General features: G+C 39.0%; 2 protein-coding genes across 3 annotated transcripts; one reads left to right on the top strand and one right to left on the bottom strand.

Annotated features, from left to right (window-relative positions):
- Positions 1–7582: 7582 nt before the first annotated feature.
- Positions 7583–11733, bottom strand: nkiras2 (NFKB inhibitor interacting Ras-like 2). Of its 2 annotated transcripts, none has more exons than XM_054607605.1 (4): positions 11626–11733; positions 11231–11349; positions 9726–9967; positions 7583–9127 (listed from the first exon to the last, which is right to left on the bottom strand). In XM_054607605.1, the coding sequence occupies exons 2-4, from the start codon at positions 11322–11324 to the stop codon at positions 8885–8887; spliced, it is 579 nt and encodes a 192-aa protein (XP_054463580.1). In that variant the 5' UTR covers positions 11325–11349; positions 11626–11733; the 3' UTR covers positions 7583–8884. The 2 variants fall into 2 exon arrangements, with proteins under 2 accessions (XP_054463580.1, XP_054463582.1); XM_054607607.1 differs by having other exon boundaries at positions 11594–11730.
- Positions 11734–11750: 17 nt separating this feature from the next.
- Positions 11751–19365, top strand: dnajc7 (DnaJ (Hsp40) homolog, subfamily C, member 7). Its single transcript, XM_054607604.1, has 14 exons — positions 11751–11882; positions 13577–13665; positions 13802–13926; positions 14518–14631; positions 14963–15037; positions 15150–15268; positions 15565–15718; positions 15906–16070; positions 16442–16533; positions 16704–16777; positions 17389–17535; positions 17667–17819; positions 17991–18053; positions 18154–19365. Exons 1-14 carry the CDS (start codon positions 11809–11811, stop codon positions 18189–18191), a joined length of 1482 nt encoding a protein of 493 aa, XP_054463579.1. The 5' UTR covers positions 11751–11808; the 3' UTR covers positions 18192–19365.
- The last annotated feature ends 445 nt before the right edge of the window (positions 19366–19810 follow it).

Below are 19810 nucleotides of genomic sequence, written 5' to 3'. Positions count from 1 at the left end.
TCATATGGCTGGACAAACCTCTCTCATTGATCAGTGTTTCCAATTAACAATCTTAAAGGACTGTCTGAGGTCAATTGCTGTCACGTTTCATGTTGGTTATGACGATTATCAAACAGTCCTGTCAGTGGTATGTAAAACTGCATATATTAAAACTCTGCCTCATCTCGTAACTTTACTTTTCTGAGTAACAGCCATCGTCATAGCCCTCCAGTTTTTTTTTTTACTTTCCTGTATCCGCAGGATTAAGCGCTCATTATGGTCCAGAAAAGGTCGGCTTGTCAACTTGACTTTGTTTCAATTTGCAAATCTGTCTCGGGAGTCATTTTTTCAGGGAATCATTCATGCAATGCAGCTTGAACACTATGTTCTTGCCAAGCTAGCGTCACGAAAAAACGCAGCTATGGATGTCTTACATTGCAAAATGACATCATTTAATTTCCGATGTGACTGCTGTTTTTCTTTCCCATCCTCCTTCACCACGCTGACATCTCGCTGTTTGCCCTGGATTATCTGTGGCGTGATCTCAGCATGAGATGATGATGATGAAAATGATGATGATGATGATGAGGAGGAGGGAAAGACACACACACACACACACACACACACACACACACACACACACACACACACACACACACACACACACACACACACACACACACACACACACACATTATCACACACATAATGAAAACACAATGGATAACTTGAAGACTTGATGGGATTTTTAGAGCTCAGTGAAAAGTTTGGATGACAGTGGGTGGGGAGGCTGCTCAGCCAGTCCTTGATTGACGTCCTGTTGCAGTGTCTGCGCACAGCGTGGGAGGGAACAAAGCACAGTGCCATGGCAACCACATTATAAGCACCTTAAAACTGATTTTACTTACAAAAGCAATGAAAATTGTGTTGATATTCGCCTTTGTTGTGCCCTCGGTGTATGTTTTTACATGTCAGTTTAATTTGAAAGAAAAAATAACAATCAGGTGGGATTGATCACATTATGGTTTATCCATAACTAAGACAAGTCTCCCATTCAAAGCAATACGTTCAGTATGTTCATGTTTATGATGTGTTTTCAGTGTGTCGATGGCTTTATCTACTCTATACTGTACACACCTGTAACAATGTATTATGTACTCCAACACAGCCAAGGGCCAACTCTGAATTACCGGTCATTTGAAACGAGGGGGTCGTCCTGTCGGTGCTGCCCTTGATGCTCGATGCTCATGGTCCGTCTCCACGCGTTGTGACTCTTGGCTGAGCCGTTCCATTTATAGCTGCTCTTGCGCTGCAGAGAGGGTGCTTCAGCGCCATATGACATTGCTGTTTCACTTTATAGTGGAGCGGGAGAACTTTTGTATGACTTCCACTGAGCAAAACAATGTTATGTCAGAGACAAGTGTTTGGGATAAGTGTCACAAGTGCAGCATCAACTGTCATATTGCTGTCCATGCCCGCGTGCTGTCTCCCCCCCAGGATATCTTCTAACGGTCAGCCCTCCCTCTGCCAAAAATGGACTGTTGGCAAGGTCTCATAAGGACACTGAGCATAAACATCATCCTTCCTCAACACTCATACCAAATCATGTACTCTTACATTACAGGAGCAAATCCTATGCATTTTTCATTGTGCAATATGTATAGTCGTCTGTGATGCAGCAGTGCCATCTGTCGTAAAAACCCTGTAATTGCCATCCAGTGCTAGTGCTTCTACAAAAATCTTTGATCATACAGTATGTGTATTTCTGTTTAAGGACCCCCAAGTCTTTCTGGGTAAGCGAGGCCATACTGATGTGATTCTCCCCAGTCGCACTACTCAGTGAACCAGCCAGCCTTTAATCTTCACTGTTTGTTTGTTTCTATCGCTCAGTGGGAACTCTGACCTAAAGAACTGAAACTTTCTTAAATAAAGAATCTAGAGAAGGCAAATTATATATAGAAATCATAGAGGAACTATAGAGATTTTATCAGAGTTGCTATTGTTATCTGTGTTATAATGAACTGCTATCATAGAGGAGAGTAGATAATGTTATTGTAGGCTCTGTACAGCAAACAGGGAAAGGAAAAATGCTTTGCTTTCTTTTGTTCTTTGTTTGCATATTTACATGGTTTTGCCAACATGATTTTTCTTTTTTAAAGAACAGAAAATATTTAAAACAAAAGTTTTTTGGGTGAGCTTTTTTTTTTTCCTCCTTATGACTGAATTAATAATGTAATTCAAGGCCTTTTTAGACAATATCCTAAAGTCACATTAGCCAGGCCTTCTCAGGGGTTACAGGTTGAGCAAATGCTAACATGACCATCCATTCAGGGTATCCCTCCATAGCTCTATAGAGCAGGAAACACTGTACGCATGGATGGATTGACAACAAAAAAAAAAACATTATATACAGTGCTGTACCATAGAGAGGACAAAGGATGGATTTTGGAAAATAAAGCTTTTAGAACTTGTAAAAAAAATGTTTTTTAATGACTGTGAGTGTGTGTGTTCCTGCATCATGGGTAAAAACGTCCCAGGTTGCTATTTGAGCAGTAACAATCTGTGTGTTGGTGTGTGAAAAAACATAACAAGAGAAAACTAAGCCAGATGATTGCCAATGAATAAACAATGACAACATCAATGCTCAGATTTTCGGAGATGCTCAAAAAGGCATTTTCTTTGATTGAATTAGGTTTGGTTAAATTGAATCAGGCAGGGAAAAGAGAAAAAAACGTAACTGATACAAAATACTATTGATTAATCAGTCAGTTGAACCTGAGAAAGTCCAGCTTTGAGAGTCAGGAAAGGAAAAACTGATGGTGTATGTGTTCCTGAGTTTGCAGGTGCAGACGGTGCTGGCTCCTCTAAAACTGTGCAACAGCCTTACAGCATCTGTTCATGTGGCAACCCACAGCTACTAATTTTCCAACCATTTTCAGGAAACAACTTGTGACAGCAGGGCTAGGTGTTTAGCCAAAATATGACTGTGAATGCAAATGGAAGCAAGCGTCTGAGCCCTGTTGCATCTGTGGCACTCAGAGGAGCGATAGAATAATACACCTGCGGGGCTGATGTGGTATTGAGACAGGCTAATCTCCTTTATCTACAGATGATTCTCCACAGATGGCAATTCCAGAGTGCGTTGTTCTCTTGAATGGCTTTAGCGGCTGCAAGAAGATTTTGGAACCAGACAATGAATCCACTTGGATTGTGGAACAGCAGCTGTTTGTTTGCCTAGATGCCACAGTGTTGCCTGTCTCTGCTCATCCCTCAAGACAGCTTCAACACAGTGAAACAGAGCACAGGAGCGTCTTCATAGTGATTAACTGTGACTTTTATCTCTCTTACTGGATAATCATGTATTTTGCTCAGCTAGCTCTGTAATCATTTTCCAGTTCTCTTGTTTATTTGAAGGAAAGCCCTTGGATTATTTATGGACGTTGTGCTCTACGCCTCAGGCCGTCATGCCAGCCCGTCCTTTGTGGAAACGGGAGATAAGCACAACATTGAAGTCTTACCCCTCCTGTGGTGTCAATCAAAGGAAAGTCATCAGATCCCCAGCACCTACCAAAGCCAGCGATAGGGCAGAAGGACACGATGACCTTGCTAAGCTGTGCCAATGGTGTGTATCCACTGTATTGATCAATTACCTTATCTGACTCTACTCCATGGAGTGAGTGACAACCCCATCTCCTGTTGTGGTGGTCAGCCACCACTCCTCAACTCAAGGGTCACCACTTATAAACATAGATTCTGTGTGTGTGTGTGTGTGTGTGTGTGTGTGTGTGTGTGTGTGTGTGTGTGTGTGTGTGTGTGTGTGTGTGTGTGTGTGTGTGTGTGTGTGTGTGTGTGTGTGTGTGTGTGTGTGTGTGTTGTGTTTAATTGAAAGTGAATGGATGATTATGAAAGATTTATAAGATAGAAGAAAATACACGGTAGACACGTTGCCAGTTTTTTGGTGCCACATTTAGCTTGATATTCATTGTGTGTCAATTATCATCACTAATAATGTAACATAATGTCTAGTAGAAAATCAATATAACAGTAGCACTTTATTTTACAGGGCAGTAATCAGCAGTAACATAATCATTAACGTATCAAAGTAATTATGTTTGGTATCATGAACATATGTCCTTACTTTAATAACATATATTTATAATTTGTTGGTTCTAAGATGCTTAGTTATGATTATATACAGTAATTGTCAAGAAAGTATTAACTTCTGTAGTTATTGTTTTTTAAATATAAAAGTAATCAACCACATAAATTAGACAATAATCTACTCATATAAAGGAATTACACAGTCGATGCTGTGATTGTGATGAAAACATAATTACTATAAATAATGAGTAACATGATGTGACATCACTTACCCGCTATTTCAGAATATGAATAGAAATGTTAGTTTCAATAAAAAAATAAAAGTAAATAAACAGTCATAAAGACTGTAGAAGACTTCTTAGTATTTTCAAATTCTTCTGCTGATTTCAGTTTTAGCTTTGCTGTACATATTGGATAAATGGCAATGTTTTAATTAGTTTGTTAAAACATAAAGTGCGTAATTACACATTGTGCCTATTGTGCCTAGTTATTTTATTTTGGTTATTCATACCCACAGTACAATTATGCATCGAATACAATTATCAAATATGTTACAGTATTCCATAGTAGTCACTAAATACAGAGCCATCAATGATGTAAACTTTGTACTTCAGGTTAAAAAAAAAGCCAAAGACAAATGAGAGAAGGAGGCAGTTTGTTGTAATAGATCAATTTGTTTTTCACACTCCACAGTTACTTAATTAAGTCCTTTATTGATCTTAAATTGACTGGTGGGAGACAATGTGACAATTTGTCCACATGTCCTCGTGGATCATTCTCTTTCAACATACTCACCGATTGCACAAACTATAAGCGGGATCCAAATGTTGCATGATTCAGAATGCCTTATGCCAGATTAAATCACCCTGTGCTTTCAGCATAATGATCTGTCTCAGAGGTTTGTGGGTAGCCAGCATGACGACTAACATTTGACATAAGTGATGGCTTAAGGGCAGTTGGTATTTCCAGCCCACACTGACGGACCAGAGAATAAGGGGCACTGCCGTTTAGACCATATGTGTTCACTGCAGTGTGGAATTGTTTTGTTAATCTGACACCTCATGATGGGTACTGTGGAAAGAGGGTCAATGAAGAAGCTCCCAGGGAGATAAAGTCTATTTGCTCTTCACAAAAAAAAACAAGGGAGGGATAAAAGGTTATCTATTTCATGCGTCCCCTGGGAGAGCTGGATGCTCAGCTGCAGTCATGTGAGACAATGTCATGCAACAGTAAAAGGGTATTACTGGTAGCAACACAAGGGCGTCGCCTGGCTGCTCTGTGACTATGACAAGCAAGTGTGAATTTCTCTTTTGTGGTCAGTGTAGTCTGAAGGAAGAAGAAGAAGGTTCATAAATCACACAAGCAAGTGACAAATCGATCCCTCGCTCTGGCACGCCGTGTATTTCACATTTTGTGTTGTGAATCTCCTGGGTAATTTTTTTATGTGGGTCAATACAGACGTGGAGACATTACACAGAAAAACAGGAGATCATATTGACATCTCACAGGAGTCTCTTCCTCTCTGCTAGATCTTGGGGACATAAAATGAACACCCCTGTGTACTGTCACAGTCCAAATGCGCGATGGAATAACCAATTTTGAGTGAAGTAACATCAGCGCACCGGCTCTAGTCATTAAAAAGAACATGATTGAAATGAGATGGTACATGATAGCACCCTCTGGGGAAACTAAGGTGAGTGTAATATAATTTCATAAATGTTCCACTTGAGGTTTTCTCATTATCTTGCCTTAACCTCTCCAGGCAGCATGGCCGTGTGGGACTAGCAGGTTACTTCCTCTGCCTAAACATCTCTGACCTTGTCTGACCCACATTGTTTTTACTGCCAGGAAAGCCAATGCAACAATTAGATGATTTGACCTTTATTGACAGATATAGAATGCTAAATTAATTAAGGATCCAGTAACAACGATTTCAAGCAATTTCCTTCAGATTATGCATTGAAAATGTGTTTCAGTTGCAGTACAGAGATCATGATGATACCTGAACACAAAACTGGTTCAGTTTTATAGGACTCTATTGATTTTTTAAGTTTTAGTTTAGGGGTACGAAAATAATAAGGATCAATCTACAGCACAGATTGCATGCCGTCAATTCCAGTAATCAGTGACTTGCTGGCACACTTGGGGATATTTTCTCCTGAATAATGTTTGTCAAAAATATTTCACTTTTGTACACTCCATATATTTATTGGCATCAAAAGTCATCAGGTACGCTGATGACTGTCATGCATGACAGCTGACAATTTTGCCTGCTCCTGTTTGAGGTTTAATTAATCAGTTAGTATCTATCAATCTGGGTATTCCCTTTAAGGGAGATAAAACACGACATTTTGAATAAAATACTAACACCTGCGTTTCCTTGAAAAAACAGTCCTTAAATCCTCCCACAGGAAAATAAGTATTAATAAAACATGGTGAAGCCAGAGGAACAAATGGACAGATGACATGTAACAACTCATTAATTTGGCTGATTGTTTCAGGGAGTGAAGTAATGGGGTGTTGATGTGGGTTATCACCTAGTGGCAATAAAACAGATTTTTATAGTGATTGTTATTATTCTTTAAATTAATATAAATGATATCAATAGGCATGTAAGCACACATGTTAATCTTTATTAATAATGTACACTTCATTATCAGATACCCTTGCATGGTGTAATGCATTTCAATACAAAGCTATGTGATGATGTGGATGTTTTGCCTTTATATACGCACTTGCTACTTGACGCTAGTATGTAATGTTGCAGTTCCTAACTTTGACCACTGGAGGGCAGTTATGATTCTCAATACATTCAAGCCAACTAGTAGCACCTTGGCAATATCAATAAATCGTCATTATTATCAGTATTTGCTGCTAATTATTAGAGCGATTATTACACATAGTATCAGTGATATCAGTATTTTTAATTCTTGTGTTGGAAAAGAGTTGTTTCCATAACCGATTTAAATTATTGCTGACATTTGATGCAACTCAAATCAGTGCACTTCTTTAAAGATTGTTGTAAACACAGATACTTTACAGCCTGGTGCAGAGATCCCAAGGTTACTCAGTTGCATACATGTAGATATTTCCCTTCAAGCTAAACTGAGGGACACTATATCCTTTAAAACAGCATGATGGCACCCACATTGTTTTACTGGAAGATCAGAGACAGCTACTGGCCATGAAACATACTATAACATATATAAACTGAAAGTTGGGGATTGGGGTTGGGTACATTTTTTACTTTTTAACCTGGATATGAGTTTTTCTTCTATCAAACATCAATTTTTTCTTGCCCTTCACATTTGTGAAGGTCACAAGTCACTAAGACAATTCAACTAATCTCTCCTTGTCAGGTCACAACAATTACAGAAACTTTCAAATGCCTAATAATAATAATAATAATAAATAATAATAATAATAATCCCCATGATGAATTAAAAGTTGCGCTGTATCAAATACTTCATTAATTTAATCACCACCACAAATTCTAGTTAGGCACAGAAAAAAAAAATTCTTTAATTTGTTTACAAAACATGCAAACAAATATCAAGTGAACACATTTTCTGGATATTAATTCATAAAAGCTTGATATTCACAAAGACTTGCCTGTATGATACACAGTGTTGATAGCCTGAGGCATGGACACATGAAAAAAGACTTCATCAATAGATTTCCTCTTTTCAAATTAAACAAACATTAATAGGTGTGTTTGACTTGAAGAAACAGTTCAATGGTCCGCTAATGAATACTTTTGAGTTTTTACAGCTTAGTAAAAAATATAACAGCTTCAACTTCAGCACTGACTGTAACTGATTATATGATGAGTCATGGAGATAATGCCAAGGCGTTTTACTATATAGAGTGCTCTATGTCTTTCATGTGTCACAACCAGAAAAAAAGTAGCACCTGAGCCTGCAGAAACCACCCTTCATCTGAACATTTTTATCTCTTTAGATTTCTAAATCCTGTACAGAAGGCAATATGTGGTAAGGAATGTCAATCATTCACTGCACGACCTCCAGCAGTGAATCTCAGCAAAAATCAAACATAGTGTAACACATCTCCAGATCAAAAAAACTGCAGTTAATGTACATCATCAATAATGTAACAATAAAAAACCTTCACCCATCAAATCTTTTACATGTTCAGCATTTGTGTGATGCAATTATGACGTCACATGAGTAACTGCGGACATTTCTGATTTAGTCTGTGTTTAAATGTAGTGTAGATGTAAATTAAATAGCGGCCAGTGTATATGTGTGCTGGGTCCCGATTTACCTGTACAGTGAGCACCATAAGCCTCAGATATGTTGACACACAGGACTATTGAGGTATAAACTGAGAGCAAAATGTTTGTCAGTAGTTTAAGAACTACATTGTGTAGGTTAAAATATGACTGCTGATATTAACAGCTGTGATTGTAAAGAATGTGGATGAATAGTTTGACCATAATCCAGACAAATAAAAATGGGAAATACAAACAAAAACACTTTGCATCCTTCAATTTCTTAGCTGATAAAAGATCAGAATGTTTTTTCATTTCGAATTAAAGTAGTTTGTATTTCAACAAAACATAAAATATGGATGCTATACCAATACCAGCAGTACTCACTGTATATAAATATACATACAATCATTCTGCATTTTCTCATCATCGCTTCGCCACATTCTCCAAAACAGCTCTTTCTACCTCAATCCTTCATAATATCAAAATAGTTTTTAGCCAAACTAAGTTCCCTTTAATACACCTCCTCTCCCTTTTTTCTCCCTCTTGAACATAACGACAGAGTTTGGTCATTCAGCTGTCTGCAGAACCACTGCCCTTATTCTTATTGCGACTGAGAGGGAAAGTGGATTTGCTTTGTGGTTGGGTCATTTTGCTGGCCAGGTAGACGAAGGGTTCGATCAGCGTGCGCCGGTCCACCACGGACACCTCCCACAGACGCACCTTCTCATTCTTTGCCCAGTTCTGTGCCATGTTAGAGTCAACTCTCCTCTCATCCTGCTTATCCAGCTTGTTACCCAGCACAACAATGGTCACCTGTGGATCAGAATCATCAGGTTAGCCCCACGTCAGAGCAATCTCAAGCTCAGTCCACATCAGCGCGCTTCACTACATCAGCTACAATATTAACAAGGCAACAGCTATGGTGGGTTGTCTTTTGGGACTAAGAGAATCAGGAGGAAATAACATTCAAATTAATCATTTATGGATCTCATTCCAATAATTTGAATTGAATTGGAGAAAACTGTAGACATATTCATTGCCATTCTGTTGCTAGGGCTTCTGTCCAGGTTTACTTCCTGTCAGCTACTGCATTAACAAAGTAAGTAAGTAAGTAAGTAAATAAATTGTATTTCTTAAGTGGAAGGAACAAGATCTAGACATCTGCTTAACATGGGGGGTCAAACGACAAGGTTTGGTCAGATAATACCCCAAATTACAAAGGTTTGAGTGGGCAGCAGAGGGAACATATCAACAGGAAATATAAAGCAGCCCATTTAGAATGTTTATGTTGTCAAGTTTGAAAACGTGTCTATTGTGAGTTATCGAGATTGTTAGCCTCTCAATTAACTCTGCTTTATTGAAGTAGCATCAAATGAACCTTTCCAAGCATATAAACGAGTTCAGTCCTCACCTCTTTCTTGTCTCTGTGGCGGTCGATGTCCTTCTTGAGGGCCTCCATCCGCTTAAAGGACTCTTTACTGTCAACGCTGTAGACGAGAACAAAGCCATCTGCAAAAGTGTAGTAATGTCGAGGAAACTCCATCCCGTCACGGAGTCCACGGGTGTCATAGAAGCGAACCTGCTCTCGTGTGCCACGGTCAGTTTCTATGGAGCCGATGTATATATCCTCCAGGGTCTCCATGGGCTCTGAACCTAACCGTGGACAGACAAAGACAAGTACGTATTGTGTGATATACATATACTGCATAAGAATGTAAAATTGCTTGTAATAAATACATTGTAAGTGAGCACTTTTGCATTTTGTAACTTAGCAATATACTTTACATAACTGGGTGTCAGTAGAAAAAAACCGTTGCAGGAAATCTGTTCAACATTAAACATGAGTCATTTTTAGGGAACAGAAATCTAATTTGGACGCTATCATTTCAGTAATGGTTGAGTTAATTCCATTCCATTTTCCGTAACCTGCTTATCCAGTTAAGGGTCGCAGGGGTGCTGGAGCCTATCTCAGCTGTCGCCAGTCTGTCGCAGGGCTGGTTGAGTTAATGCCAAATGAAATTTTCTTCCAAGAAAACTTTATAAAATGGTTTGAAGTAAGATGTTACTGCGTGATAATATATTATGCTCTTCAATTGCTATTCCCACAAGATTTACAGAGTGCATTTCTTATTAAAGAACCGTAAATGCACCAGTACATCAGCAAAAAAATAATGGCAATCAAGCTTAACATTTCAATCAAAATCAGAAGTTTATTTCCAATCATGTTTTTCAAATTGCCCTGGTGTCTGGTGCATGCAGTAAACTTGTCAAGAGGAAATAAAAGTACTGGCAGTACTGCAAACATTAAACATTAAAAAGTAGACAACCGAAAATTACAATACAAATATGAAGATATTCTAGAAGAAATACTATAACAAGAACATATATACATACATATATACATACATACATATATACATATATATATATATATATATATATATATATATATATATATACATATATATATATACATACATATACATACATACATATATATACATACATATACATATATATATACATACATATATATATATATATATATATATATACATATACATATATATACATATATACATATATATATACATATACATATATATACACATATATACATATATATGCATTATTACTGGTTTTACACATTTCTACTATATATATATATATACATATATATATATATACTATATATATATATATAAATATATATATGTATATATATATATATATATATATATATATATATATATATATATATATATATATACATATATATATATATATATATGTATATAGTAGAAATGTGTAAAACCAGTAATGACACAGAAAATGTACAGTGCATCACAGACAGCTAAATGGTGTTATTTGCACAAATTACTGGAATATCGTATTGCTATAAAGCAAAAGGTATACCTGCATCATGATTAGCATACAGCAGTTGTTCCAATACAGCCGTTTTGCCGACTGCCGCCTGGCCACAGACAACCACCTTACAGCTTTTGCCCATGACTCTCAGGTCAGTCCACGTTAATCTGTTTTTCGGACAAGATACACAAAGGGAGACTGTCAAAATATAATTGATTACACGTTACAACGTCATTACATAGCATAGCACCGTACTACGCATGTGTTTTGGGTAACAACATTGCACGAATGATGTTATTACTGGAACTTGCTAGCATTAGCAGATTAAGCTAACAGTTCTCCAATCTATGACATCAAGACATAGCTTAGCATTAGCTTCCGCTTGAAAGACAGAGCCACGATAACACATACCAGGTAGCTAATGTTATCTGAAATTGACTAACCCGAGTACCAGCCGTGTCTTCAAAGTGTACACGCTGATATAAACTGTCAGCAGCTGGATGTGTAATCGCTACGATAATAAGTCTCTCTCGTCTTGCCCGACTGTCTACTTCCTGTTTACTTCCTGTTTACAGTGTACGTATGGACTGCAGTGAGTGGCCCCGCCCCCCTCCATTGACGGCAAAATGGCGTCGGAGAGCTGTGATGCTGTGAACATGGACCCTGACATGGAACTGCTCAGTGACGAAGAATTAGAAAGGTAAAACAAATGAAGTCGATGTTGTCATTTGCAGGAATACAACCACAGTGACGGGTCTTACTCTAATGTGTACTCAGAAGTCCTTCACGTGTTCATTTTCTTCGCACTTCACTCAATGGAGGCTAACTAGCGCGCCACCGCTGTGTAGCTCTGCTTGGTTAGCTTGGTTAGCTTGGCTAGCCTGGTGGTTCAGCCTCTAAGCTAGCTCCTGTGCTGCATTTCTGAGTTACAGTCAGGAGCTGTGATTTCTACAGCTTTCACATTATGACGATGTTCCCAATAACAGTATATCTGCATAACTAGTTGATGACACCATTCACTGACTGTGTGGTCGTGTTGTAAAACATGTCAGACTTCCAAAAAAAGTAACGCCAGTGGCCCACGGCATGGTGTCATATATTCCTGGCTCAGCACCCCGTCAGCTTCACAAAATAGCTACGTGTTTGATTGTAGTAGGCACTTCTGCCTTGCTGGTTTAGCTCTTTCTATGTTTAGCTAAGCGAGCTCTCTGATGCACTGTCAGTCACATTCCTGGACATGCTCTCTTTACACATGATTATGAATGTGATGCTCACACTTAACTGCCCTGCAGTTTAAAGGGGCAGTGTGCAAGATCTGGCCACATGCTCCAAACAAATAGGGGGCAGCATTTCACCTCTACCACCTGGGCCCTTTTTCAGGAAGCAGGCTTGACAAACTCTGAGACTCACCCTGAGCTCTGAGTTGACAAACCCTGTGATGGGTCCAGAACAACTGATCAGAGTCAGTTCAATCAACTCTGAGTCTGCTCAGACTGAGTAAAGCGGGTATGAGGTGAATGAAAAAAGCCATCATCAATGGAACTTCCGTCACCTTGGCAAAAAGTTTTTAAAAAAAAAAGACAGAGCCTCCATTTTCATACAGTTGACATAGAGGTATAAATTAATTTATATGCGAGCGTGCACATTTTTATTTTTCTGAGTCAGAGTGGGGAAAAGTGTCAGTAAGTTAACACAATTAAGTTTTATTCAGGGTTATCCATTAGTTCCTCGTTTACCCGACTTACACAATTATAATGGATAATAAAGTGGTGGAATCTGAGTGGGGTTTTCATTTGCTGACTTTGAGAAACTGGAGGTCCAGTTCCGGAGCTGCCGCCCACTATCCTCCTGGAGAAGCAGTCTCCTGGCGGCAAGGAGAAAGAAACGGAAATACAAGTCGTTTTCTCTTTTTTGCCACTTTGGATTTTATCCAATAAACAAAATATAAAATTGTTGGCAGATCGTACAGCGGCTGGTTAGTTGTGCAAACACACAGATAGCCAACATTAACTATAGGCGAAAGCAACATGTAAAGATAATGGGATAACAGTGTTATTTTGGAGTCTCAGAGTTAAAGCAGTTTGGTCTCATTTTTCCTATTCTTTTCCGGCTTTTAGTTAGTATTTGGCTTCTTTGATAACTGATGACTGCATTTACATTGTATGGATCCAGTAGTAGAGGTGAAATGCTGACTCCTGTTTGTTTGGAGCAAGTAGTCAGATATTTCAGAGTGCACCTTTTTAAAGATTAACAGTCTTGCAGTTTAACAATTTTTTTTGCAGACAAGAAGTTTGGTAATCTGTTAAACAAAACCAGCCAGTTGACCACGTACATGTATAATCATGCTCTGTCCATAACTCACCTGAGTCTTGTGTTTCTTCTACTTGTACAAAGGGAAGCGGAGGGCTTCAAAGAGCAAGGCAATGCCTTTTATATCAAGAAGGATTACGCAGAAGCATTCAATTATTACACCAAGGCCATAGGTAATTATCACAACATCATTTGAGTCAGTCTTCTTGTTAGTCGATGGGATTATGTTGATTTCCTGTTTGGATAACAAATAAAAGTTTGAACTCTGTCTGTCCTTGATAGGATGTCAATAACTTGTTTGTTATACAGACATGTGTCCGAAGAATGCAAGTTACTATGGAAACCGGGCAGCCACGCTTATGATGTTGTGTCGGTACAGAGAGGCTTTAGAGGATTCCCAGCAAGCAGTACGACTAGATAACGACTTCATGAAGGTAGATTGTGGGAAACAAACCACTTATAGATTTAAATATAAGAAAACATCAAAGGGAAAATCTACTCTCATAATAAACACTTTTCATCAGTCTATAGGTACTAATGCTTTTCTAAATGATTTGTAATATTTTCCAGAATGCTTTGGACATTGCCTAGAGAAGGGGCATGCTGTTTGGATTGGATTTAGCAGTAACATGTGTAAAAAGCACTTTCTTCATAATAGGGAAAAATGAACTTGGAATGTGATTTTGGAAAGGCCACAGAAACGTTGGACCTTTATCTTGTATTGTAGTTTTTTTTACTGCATGGCAGAGTTATGTGCCTGGTCAATGAAGGAATGACCAGTTGTATGCATGTATACATTCATTTATAGAGCGATTTATGTGCTATAGCCCTAAGGCTATAGCACATAATAGTAGTTCAGTGGGTAACTAGCATGCTTTTGCCAGAGTGATAAAAGGTGTCTTACATAACAAATATGTATGTTAGTAATGGTTTAGTTTTTGGTACACAGTGCCCAGCTGCTTTCAACCAGGTAATTGAGAGACGTTATCACTTCAGTAAGTGAACTGTGAGTCTTTTACCCACAGGGCCATCTGCGAGAGGGCAAATGCCACCTGTCCCTTGGCAACGCTATGGCTGCAAGCCGCTGTTTCCAGAGGGTTCTGGAGCTGGAGCATGACAACAGCCAGGCCCAGCAGGAGGTTTGTTGGCCCCCAGTTTGACAGAGCATGATGTGACAACTTGGACATGATTATCCACTCTCAGATGAGCTTTGACCAAGCTAGTGCAAATAAAGTGGGAAAATGTTGATACTTTAGCGTTTTAAGAGGGGATCAACTAGAGTTACTGTTAATTCTCAATGACAAAGCCAGGAGGCAAGTTTTAGGTTATTCACAGGGGTAATGCTGCTTGCATTGACCTAGTTTTAAAAGCACTAAGCATGGCACAGAATAAAGGTCAGTAGTAGCTGTGAAGCTACTCATCTACTACGAGTCTTTGAAATTGTCATTGAACGCCACAAATTCCTTTCAGCTGAAGAATGCAGAATCAATCCTTGAATATGAGAGGATGGCAGAGATTGGATTTGAGAAGAGAGACTTCAGGATGGTAAGCTACACAGTGGTTTCAGTTTATTTGATTTTGACAGTTGTGTTAGTATGTCACCAGCAACCGGCACGTTAAGCATCACAGACGTCTGTTGTGCTGTGGTTGTCTCCAGGTTGTTTTTTGCATGGACCGTGCCTTGGAGGCTGCTGCAGCCTGTCACAGGTTCAAGATACTGAAGGCCGAGTGCTTAGCTCTGCTGGGACGCTACCCTGAGGCTCAGTCTGTCGCCAGGTAAGACAGCATATTTGAAAAATACTTGGTGACCCACTTCTGTAATTTACATTACACAATAGTATATGTATATGTCTGTTACCCCATTTTTACCAAAATGTGCTGCTACACCACTGCATCCTTGTAAACTGTCTCATCTCTCCAGGGAAGCATATATTATAGCAGTTTACTGCAGTTTTCAGATGTGAACTATACCTTTACAAATGATTACCAAAAAAACGCCATATTTTGTGATTTCTCTCTTTTTTTTCACAAGTATGTCTTAATATTGCTATTCAATATTTGTTCCTGTTTAGTGATATTCTGCGGATGGACTCTACTAATGCAGATGCCCTGTACGTGCGTGGTCTCTGTCTGTATTATGAGGACTGCATTGACAAGGCTGTCCAGTTCTTTGTCCAGGCCTTGCGCATGGCCCCTGACCACGACAAGGCTCGGCTCGCATGCAGAGTGAGCACTTTAGTTAAAAAGATTTTTAGAGATAAAATAAATGTTTCTGAATTCCTATAAATGAAACCATTACATTACCGTTATTCTTATTGGGAGCCTTTCTCCATCTAAAGTCTGATTGACAATGCTGTTGAGGTAGCCCAGAGCAGCTGTTTAAGATTGCCCTATATTTAAATTGTCTTTCCAGGATGCCAAAGCACTAAAAGCCAAGAAGGAGGAGGGGAACAAGGCGTTCAAGGAGGGAAACTTTCAGGCAGCCTATGAACTGTACTCTGAGGCACTGACAATAGACCCCAACAACATCAAGACTAATGCCAAGCTGTTCTGTAATAGAGCCACTGTTGGATCTAAGGTGAGGAGCATACACATCAGAGACGCCACTGGTGCATCAACTTCTGACAAGTAAAGGGACTCTAGCTTGTTAGATGAAGGACAGGAACACAAACAAAACTACAACCTGAGAATGAATCTTGATATTGGTAGATGAATCAGGCGTTCATTGATATATTATCATACCCCATGGATAATATATACACACACACACACATTCAGTTATTCAAAGGTAAGGTTCTCATTCAGTCCCTCTGACAGTATAGTGTGTTTAGGTGTTTTTGCCATATTGTACTTTCTTCTGTCACATCAAGAGAACTAGGCCACTACTCGTCTCTCGCTGTCTCCGCCTCACATGGTCACAGTTTGTTTTTTTTGTTTTTTCTTTGAAAGCTGAAGAAACTAGAGCAGGCCGTTGAAGACTGCACGAAGGCCATTAAACTGGATGAGACCTACATCAAAGCCTATTTACGGAGAGCGCAGTGGTATGTCCCAGGATTTCTAAATTGGTTGTTAATAGAGGCAGTACATTCTTTTGTATTTGGTTTTCAGACCTGCACAAAACAGAGAACATTGTCATTATCTGCACATCTCGTATTTTATCGTACAAACTGGGTAGAGAAACAAAAACAGACTTGTTCATTCTGTGCTGCAGCTACATGGACACAGAGCAATATGAAGAGGCAGTGCGGGATTATGAGAAGGTGTACCAGACAGAGAAGACAAAAGGTGAGTACAAGGTGCAATACATTACATTACATTACAGTCATTTAGCAGACGCTTTTATCCAAAGCGACTTACAATCAGTAGTATATTACATATCATTCACCCATTCACCCACTGATGACAGGCTACCATGCAAGGTTTCACCATCAGACTCTAACTAACATTCATCATCCAGTCCACACCGATGGCAAGCCTTCGGGAGCAACTTGGGGTTAAGTGTCTTGCCCAAGGACACATCGACTGCCGAAGCCGGGTATCGAACCACATTACACTGTGCAATAATAGTTAAAATAGTTTTTTCTGTCTGTAAATATTATATTTCAGTTATTGTTGTGTTTACTACTGTTTTTATTGCTTATTTATAATACTTTTTTTTTTTTTTCATTTTTTTTTTTTTTTTTTATCTTGTCTTTCTTTACTATGTCTCATGTGTGCACTTTACTCTACGCTGCTGTAAGCATTTCCCCGCTGCGGGACTAATAAAGTATTATCTAATCTTATCTTATCTTATCAGACTCCTCTACTGTGGCTGAGCTGACACAGCTTTCAGCACAGATATTTCCTCCTTATTAGGCCTCATGTTTGTTAACCGGTCCTGTCCTTTTTTTCTCTAGAACACAAGCACCTTCTGAAACATGCCCAGCTGGAGTTGAAGAAAAGCAAGCGGAAAGATTACTACAAAGTGCTTGGGGTGAATAAGAACGCCACAGAAGATGAGATCAAGAAAGCTTACCGGAAAAGGGCGCTTTTACATCACCCAGGTGCTTAATTGAACAGAAATTTTCCTCTTAACATTCCACTTTTTTTACTTCTTTATTTTGCAATTCCACGTAATACTATACAGTTTATCCTCTGCCCAAATAACTTTTTTACCCCATTTACCTCCCGTCAGATCGTCACAGCGGAGCTAGTCCTGAGCTGCAGAAGGAAGAGGAGAAAAAGTTCAAAGAGGTGGGCGAGGCTTTCAGCGTGCTTTCGGATCCAAAGAAGAAGTCTCGCTATGACAGCGGTCAGGATCTGGAGGATGACGGCATGAACATGGGAGGTCAGCAGCTGGGCAAGCCTTGGGGGTGGGAGGGTCTCAGGGGTGAACGGATTAAAGTACAAGTCACATTTTAGCTGATGAACACCTAAAAAGCTGTTGTTTTTATGGTGAGAGTCTGTCTGAAAAGTTCTGTGTTGATGTTGATTCTTACTTGTATTTTGTCTCCACCAGATTTTGATGCCAACAACATTTTCAAGGCTTTCTTTGGGGGTCCAGGAGGTTTTAGTTTTGAAGGTAATTTCTGTACTGTATGTATACAAAAAGCTGTGAGACAACATATTGTATGACATTTTTTTAATACGCCACTTATTTACCTATTTGTTGTTTGTTTCAGCATCTGGACCAGGAAATTTCTTCTTCCAGTTTGGTTAAGGAAGGAGGATTTGTCTACCTAAACAGTTACTACATCAGGACTTTTCAACCCCCAAACCCACCATCCATATTTAATGACAGATTGCAAGTCAGATTCCTGTCTATATCATTGACCGAATGAACCCAATGACCACATGCAACCAATGTGTTAAAGCCCGTTTAGCAAGGACACCAAGATGGCGCAGACTGAGTTGATACTGTTACTGGTTTTGGATTTGGTTTTCTTCCTTTCAGAATGAAACAAACTTTGAAGTCAGTAATGGCTAGCAACGGTGTTCCAAATATTATCTGGATTTTTGAGATAGCAGAGACTGCGCAGCTATTATATCAGATCTTTTAGGGATCCCCGCAGGAAGCGACATCCTTGGGAAATTCTTGAGATGCAACTGTGCATTGAGCAAGCTATTATCCGCCTCGTCTCAACTTGCTGCTGAGGGGGTATTCTCTGCATGAAAGTTAATAACTTGCTTAATGACTTCAGAAGAAATTTGCACCTTCCTCTTTTCAAAAATCTGTCAGACAGACAGTTGGCTGCTACACACTGATAACTGCCTCCTTGTCATTCGCCAATATGAGCACTTGAGCATTTTTTTAAATTCACAGCTGGAGGCTGGAGCCTAGACCCACACTTACACTACAGCTGAAGCACATTAGGAAGATGGCAGTGGAGACAGCTGTGCTGGCTTTGTTGCCAGCAAAGTCCCCCTCACCTCTCTTTGTCACACGTTTTGTGTTTGATGTTGCCATTCACAGATTGCTGCATTGTACATTTAACTGGAATGTAAAGTGTTGATTTGTGATGATATAGTTTTTTTTTTCCCATTCTTATTTTTTAATTTTATATGTATATTTATTGTAAATTTGCTGTCTCTTAGAGAACCATCTGTGTAAGATGAGGACGCCTTTCTGTTATTTTAAAGTTTGAAAAAGACACCAATGATGAGCATCCTTTGACACAAATTCAGGAAGATAATTGTTCTGCTTGGTCTGCATGAAATGTTGTGCAGAAAAAGATTATGCTTTATATGTTCCTTGACTGTGATGCAAGCTGTCTAGTTTAACTCAATGCAACAGATAAGTAAAATAATATAACAATCATTGGGTGATGGATACGTGGCTATGTTCAGTTTGCTTCCTGATAAGTGTGTTGTTCTGTTGGTGGACTAAAAGAAAAGCATCTTCATCTTCGCTCTCGTTGTTTTTGCCCTTATGGTGAAACCATCCTCTATTTATCCTTGACAAGTACCAGCCATGTCAATAAAGTTGGCCTCCTCTGGGTTTCCCCTAAATTGTGTGTTGTTGTTGTTGTTGTTGTTGTTGTTGTAATAGCATAGAATGCGAAGGATTCGATGTAACACCATCTTGTACAGTACCAGTCAAAAGTTTGGACACACCTTCTCATTCAACTACTTTGAAGAATCTAAAATATAAAACATATTCTGGTTTGTTGAGCATTTGTTTGTTTACCACATAATTCCATATGTGTTTCTTCATAGTTTGGATGTCTTCAATATTAATCTACAATGTAGAAAAAAAATAAAAATAAAGAAAAACCATTGGATGAGAAGGTGTGTCCAAACTTTTGACTGGTGCTGTAAGTGTACCCTAGTAAAATATAA

Source organism: Anoplopoma fimbria, chromosome 11 (genome assembly GCF_027596085.1).
Source record: "Anoplopoma fimbria isolate UVic2021 breed Golden Eagle Sablefish chromosome 11, Afim_UVic_2022, whole genome shotgun sequence".
NCBI classification, from domain to species: domain Eukaryota; kingdom Metazoa; phylum Chordata; class Actinopteri; order Perciformes; family Anoplopomatidae; genus Anoplopoma; species Anoplopoma fimbria.
Note: the sequence above shows the minus strand (reverse complement) of the source record. Positions and strands in the feature narration are given on the sequence as shown.

Bases quoted from the DNA above. Each gene is read 5' to 3' on its own strand.
- nkiras2 (XM_054607605.1), bottom strand. From the start codon at position 11,324: ATGGGCAAAAGCTGTAAGGTGGTTGTCTGTGGCCAGGCGGCAGTCGGC. The intron at 9,968-11,230 runs GTATACCTTTTG...GTCCACGGTTAG, and splicing joins GTATGCTAATCATGATGCAG to GTTCAGAGCCCATGGAGACC. The intron at 9,128-9,725 runs GTGAGGACTGAA...TCTGATCCACAG, and splicing joins GCCACAGAGACAAGAAAGAG to GTGACCATTGTTGTGCTGGG.
- dnajc7 (XM_054607604.1), top strand. From the start codon at position 11,809: ATGGCGTCGGAGAGCTGTGATGCTGTGAACATGGACCCTGACATGGAA. The intron at 17,536-17,666 runs GTGCTTAATTGA...ACCTCCCGTCAG, and splicing joins GGCGCTTTTACATCACCCAG to ATCGTCACAGCGGAGCTAGT. The intron at 18,054-18,153 runs GTAATTTCTGTA...TGTTTGTTTCAG, and splicing joins AGGAGGTTTTAGTTTTGAAG to CATCTGGACCAGGAAATTTC.